Below are 6344 nucleotides of genomic sequence, written 5' to 3' on the forward strand. Positions count from 1 at the left end.
TATCATGGTTCAAGTATTAAAATATACTGAAAAAATCAGTAGTAAACCTTAGTCAAAGTTAAAATTACCTACCCCATATGATCTACAAAAGTATTCAGATTTCTGGGTAGTAGAGGCTAATGGCACCACCTTATTTAGCTGTATTAACACTAATTTGGTGGCTCCAAATAACAAGTCACCATTTGATCCTACTGATATTCAAATTAATATTTCCTGGGGCTATTATAATTTTTATATACTGATCTTATATGAATTGACAGGACAGAACTCTGTGCTCTGCAATTTGTAACCTGAAAACATTATTATCAGATCCTGGGTGCGTGTCACTTTTGTTTGTCTCTCATCCTTGAAATCGTTTCTATTTTGGGGGTCCTCCATCAGTGGATCAACACCAGAGACATGGACATGCTCTTGGGATTGTCATAGGTGAGGTTGGGTGCATTCAGCGTCAGCATATCTCTGAATGAAGGTATCAGAATTTCAATGGGCTTTGAACCAATGTGTATCTCATTCCCTTTGAGTATGGAGAACTCCTGGCTCAGGAACTCTGGGATCATTTCTTTGGTCTTTCTTCAGAGGGGAGGCCAAAGCTGAAGAAGAAAATGCTTCCTCTACAGAAGAACCCCTATGCTTTTGGATTCACACATGTTTTAAGGGAATTTAATGAGGAACCAAAAGTTCACATCCTTGTTGAAAACCATCAACTATTTTTTAGATTCCTGATAATGTTGATACTGACAATTTTCCCCAGGATTTTCAATGCTTTTTTTTGAATAGGAGTTCCCTACTCCATCCTCTCCTCTGTCATTGACAATCTATTTTATTGGTGCATTTACTTTTTTTCCCTTAAGATTTATTGATTTATTTGAATGAGAGGAATAGAGAATCTTAAGCAGACTCTGCACTGAGGGCCCAGCCTGACGTGGGGCTCAAGCTCACCACCTGAAATCAAGTGACAAGAGCTGAAACCAAGATTTGGACACTTGACTGATTGTGCCACCCAGGCACCCAGAGAACAGTTTTTGAAGTACGTGTGTGATATGTACCAAGCTCTGAATCTTTACCTTGAAAACAAAAAATGGGGGCGCCTGGGTGGCTCAGTGGGTTAAGCCTCTGCCTTTGGCTCAGGTAATGATCTCAGGGTCCTGGGATGGAGCCCCGCATCAGGCTCTCTTCTCAGCAGGGATCCTGTTTCCCCCTCCCTCTATGTCTGCCTCTCTGCCTACATGTGATCTTTATCTGTAAAATAAACAAAATCTTAAAACAAAAAACAAAAAACAAAAAAATGCCCAAGTATAATGTCAGCCTAAACTGTGGTGCTTGTATTACTTTTTTTTTTTTCCAATTTTTTATTTATTTTCAGCGTAACAGTATTCATTGTTTTTTCACCACACCCAGTGCTCCATGCAATCTGTGCCCTCCCTAATACCCACCACCTGGTTCCCCCACCCTCCCACCCCGCCCCTTCAAAACCCTCAGGTTGTTTTTCAGAGTCCATAGTCTCTCATGGTTCACCTCCCCTTCCAATTTCCCTCAACTCTCTTCTCCTCTCCATCTACCCTTGTCCTCTATATTATTTGTTATGCTCCACCAATAAGTGAAACCATATGATACTTGACTTTCTCTGTTTGACTTATTTCACTCAGCATAATCTCTTCCAGTCCTGTCCATGTTGCTACAAAAGTTGGGTATTTGTCCTTTCTGATGGAGGCATAATACTCCATAGTGTATATGGACCACATCTTCCTTATCCATTCATCCGTTGAAGGGCATCTTGGTTCTTTCCACAGTTTGGCGACCGTGGCCATTGCTGCTATAAACATTGGGGTACAGATGGCCCTTCTTTTCACTACATCTGTATCTTTGGGGTAAATACCCAGCAGTGCAATTTAAAAAGGATTCTTAAAAATTCCACTCAAGGATAAAAGAAAGAAGGCATGAAGGCAGGTTTTCCAGTGACATAGAACAGAGTGTCACAAAATGACCATGAAAAATAGTATAATATGCTCACATAACAAATGCAAATCATTGTGAAAGTTACAGATATTTATATTAAAAACTAAATATAGGATTTTTAAACAGTCTTTGAAACAGTCAAGACCAATGGATGAAAATTATTGACTCCACACGGAAGGTTGACAGAAGAGGTCCTATTGAGCTAATTATTGAGCTTCTCTTATTCATTGAGCTCCTATATTTTTAGTATAATTTTTTATTTTTTTAATTTCTTTTCAGTGTACCAGAATTCATTGTTTATGCACCATACCCAGTGTTCCATGCAATATGTGCTCTCCATAATACCCACCATTAGGCTCACCCAATTTCCTCCCCCCTCCCCTTCAAAACCATCAGATTGTTTTTCAGAGTCCACAGTCTCTCATGGTTCATCTCCCCCCCCAATTTCCCCCAACTCCTTTCTCCTCTCCATCTCCCCATGTCCTCCATGTTATTTCTCATTTGAGCTCCTATTTTTGTCTACACATGGAGTAAGGAGGTTTGAGGGAAGGTGTAGGGGAAAATAAAAGTGAGGAGATAAAAGTTGAAGGATTGGAAGCCACACATGATCTATACCAGCTCTCCTCAGTCGAGAAGGAGGAACGTCTTTGGGAAGCCACTGTGATCTTGTCACAATGTGGGTTCAGATTCAGCAAGTCTGAATGTGATCTGGGACTCTGCATTCAAAGCAGCTCTGGGCAATGCTGCTCCTGCTGGCCCACGGACCACACTCTAAGTAGCCAGGCTATAAAGGACATAACTGCTTTGGAGCTAGGACTACATTTCCAGATGGTGGTGGCAGCAGAGGGAAGGATGGAAGCATTTCAAATTCCCCAGTTATAACAGGGTAGTACTTTATTAATCCAGTCACCTGAAATTAAAGACAATCACATTTCTGTGTTTTCATTGTGATGGTCATTGGATGTTGATTTTATTCCCTTTCCTGCTAGTTATTTCATCCACATGGAATCAGGAAATCAAACACATGCTTCAGAATTTCTCCTCCTGGGATTTTCAGTGACATCAGAGATTCAGTTCATGCTCTTTGGGCTGTTCCTGTCAATATACTTGGTCACATTCACGGGGAACCTGCTCATCTTCCTAGCCATCTGCTCAGACTCCCACCTCCACATGCCCATGTACTTCTTCCTCTCCAACCTGTCATTTGCTGACATCTGTTTCACCTCCACCACAGTCCCTAAGATGCTGCTGAACATCCAGACTCAAAGAAAAGCCATAACATATGAAGGATGCCTCAGCCAGATATTCTTCTTCATTGTATTTGGATGCCTGGACAATTTACTCCTGACTGTGATGGCCTACGACCGCTTTGTGGCCATCTGTCACCCCCTGCACTACTCAGTCATCATGAACCCCCAGTTCTGTGGGCTGTTGGCCCTGGGGTCCTGGTGCATCAGTGTCATGGGCTCCCTGCTCGAGACCTTGACCCTTTTGAGGCTGTCCTTCTGCACAAACATGGAAATTCCACACTTTTTTTGTGATCTTCCTGAAATCCTGAAGCTTGCCTGTTCTGACACCCTCATCAATAACATAGTGGTATATTCTGCAACTGGCCTTCTGGCTGTGATTCCTTTCCATGCAATACTGTTGTCTTACTATCAAATTATTTCCTCCATACTCAGCATTTCCTCAGCTTCAGGGAAGTACAAAGCCTTTTCCACGTGTGGGTCTCACCTCTCCATGGTCTCCTTGTTTTATGGCACGGGCCTTGGTGTCTACCTCAGTTCTGCAGCAACTTCATCCTCCAGGATGAGTCTGGTGGCCTCGGTGATGTATACCACTGTCACCCCCATGATGAACCCCTTCATCTACAGCTTGAGGAACAGGGACATGAAGAGAGCCCTGAGCAGGCTACTCATCAGGATGGTGCCACTCAGTGTCAGGACCATTACAGGACTCTCCTGAGTAGCTGGACACCTAATATACAGGCTGGACACCTAATATACAGGAAGTCCCAGCTTCCTTCATCCATTATTTTTATTTTGTCCCCAGGTGTGCCAATTTTAAAGCAGTTCTTTCCTTGAGTCCTTGAGTCCTTGAGTATTCCTTGCCTTCTCTATGTTGTTAGAGGTTATAAACTGGGTTCCTCCATTCACTTTATAACCAGTAATTTTCATTTCTATTTTTTTCCATTTATTAAAATTTCTTTTCAGCGTAACAGTATTTATTGTTTTTGCACCACACCCAGTGTTCCATGCAATCCATGCCCTCCCCAATACCAACCACCTGGTTCCCCCAACCTCCTACCCCCCGCCCTTTCAAAACCCTCTTTGGGGTAAATACCCAGTAGTGCAATTGCAGGGTCATAGGGAAGATCTATTTTTCATTTCTTGAGGAATCTCCACACTGTTCTCCAAAGTTGCTGCACCAACTTGCATTCCTACCAACAGTGCAAGAGGGTTCCCCTTTCTTCACATCCTCTCCAACACACGTTGTTTCCTGTCTTGCTAATTTTGGCCATTCTAACTGGTGTAAGGTGGTATCTCAATATGGTTTTAATTTGAATCTTCCTGATGGCTGGTGATGATGAAGATTTTTTCATTTGTCTGATAGCCATTTGTATGTCTTCATTGGAGAAGTGTCTGTTCATGTCTTCTGCCCAGTTTTTGACATGATTATCTCTTTTGTGTGTGTTGAGTTTGAGAAGTTCTTTATAGATCCTGGATATCAGCCTTTTGTCTGTACTGTCATTTGCAAATATCTTCTCCCATTCTGTGGGTTGCCTCTTTGCTTCGTTGACTGTTTCCTTTGCTGTGTAGAAGCTTTTGATCTTGATGAAGTCCCAAAAGTTCATTTTCTCTTTTGTTTCCTTTGCCTTTGGAGACATAGCTTGAAAGAAGTTGCTGTGGGTGATATCGAAGAGGTTATTGCCTATGTTCTCCTCCAGGATTCTGAAGGATTCCTGTCTCACGTTGAGGTCTTTTATCCATTTTGAGTTTATCTTTGTGTATGGTGTAAGAGAAAGGTCGAGTTTCATTCTTCTACATATAGATGTCCCATTTTCCTGGAACGATTAATTAATTAATTAATTAATTAATTTTTCCTGCTCCATATAGGATCTTTTTTTAACAATTTCTTTTCAGCGTAACAGTATTCATTGTTTTTGCACCACACCCAGTGCTCCATGCAATCTGTGCCCTCCCTAATACCCACCACCTGGCTCCCCCATCCTCCCACCCCCGCCCCTTCAAAACCCTCAGGTTGTTTTTCAGAGTCCATAGTCTCTCATGGTTCACCTCCCCTTCCAATTTCCCTCAACTCCCTTCTCCTCTCCATCTGCCCATGTCCTCCATGTTATTTGATATGCTCCACAAATAAGTGAAACCATATGATAATTGACTCTCTCTGCTTGACTTATTTCACTCAGCATAATCTCCTCCAGTCCCATCCATGTTGCTACAAAAATTGGGTATTCATCCTTTCTGATGGAGGCATCATACTCCGTAGTGTATATGGACCACATCTTCCTTATCCATTCATCCGTTGAAGGGCATCTTGGTTCTTTCCACAGTTTGGCAACCGTGGCCATTGCTGCTATAAACATTGGGGTACAGATGGCCCTATTTTCACTACATCTGTATCTTTGGGGTAAATACCCAGGAGTGAAATTGCAGGTTAATAGGAAAGTTCTATTTTTAATTTCTTGAGGAATCTCCACACTGTTCTCCAAAGTGGCTGCACCAACTTGCATTCCCACAAACAGTGTAAGAGGGTTCCCCTTTCACCACATCCTCTCCAACACACATTGTTTCCTGTCTTGTGAATTGGCCATTCTAACTGGTGTAAGGTGGTATCTCAATGTGGTTTTGATTTGAGTGTCCCTGATGGCTAGTGATGATGAACATTTTTTCCTGTGTCTGATAGCCATTTGTATGTCTTCATTGGAGAAGTGTCTGTTCATATCTTCTGCCCATTTTTTGATGTGATTATCTGTTTTGTATGTGTTGAGTTTGAGGTGTTTATAGATCCTGGATATCAACCTTTTGTCTGTACTGTCATTTGTAAATATCTTCTCCCATTCCGTGGGTTGCCTCTTTGTTTTGTTGACTGTTTCCTTTGCTGCACAGAAGCTTTTGATCTTGATGAAGTCTCAAAAGTTCATTTTCTCTTTTGTTTCCTTTGCCTTTGGAGACATATCTTGAAAGAAGTTGCTGTGGCTGATATCAAAGAGGTTACTGCCTATGTTCTCCTCGAGGATTCTGATGGATTCCCGTCTCACGTTGAGGTCTTTTATCCATTTCGAGTTTATCTTTGTGTACGGTGTAAGAGAATGGTCGAGTTTCATTCTTCTACATATAGCTGTCCAGTTTTCCCAGCACCATTTATTG

General features: G+C 42.0%; 1 protein-coding gene across 1 annotated transcript; it reads left to right on the forward strand.

The window, feature by feature from the left end:
* Positions 1–2958: 2958 nt before the first annotated feature.
* On the forward strand, positions 2959–3921 carry LOC308351282 (olfactory receptor 7C1-like; the record flags this gene model as incomplete). The annotated part of the gene is made up of 1 exon (XM_080816816.1): positions 2959–3921. One exon carries the CDS (start codon positions 2959–2961, stop codon positions 3919–3921), a length of 963 nt encoding a protein of 320 aa, XP_080672942.1.
* Between the last annotated feature and the right edge of the window lie 2423 nt (positions 3922–6344).

The sequence above is a fragment of the Martes martes genome (assembly GCF_963455335.1).
Source record: "Martes martes genome assembly, chromosome: 1".
Classification (NCBI taxonomy): Eukaryota; Metazoa; Chordata; class Mammalia; order Carnivora; family Mustelidae; genus Martes; species Martes martes.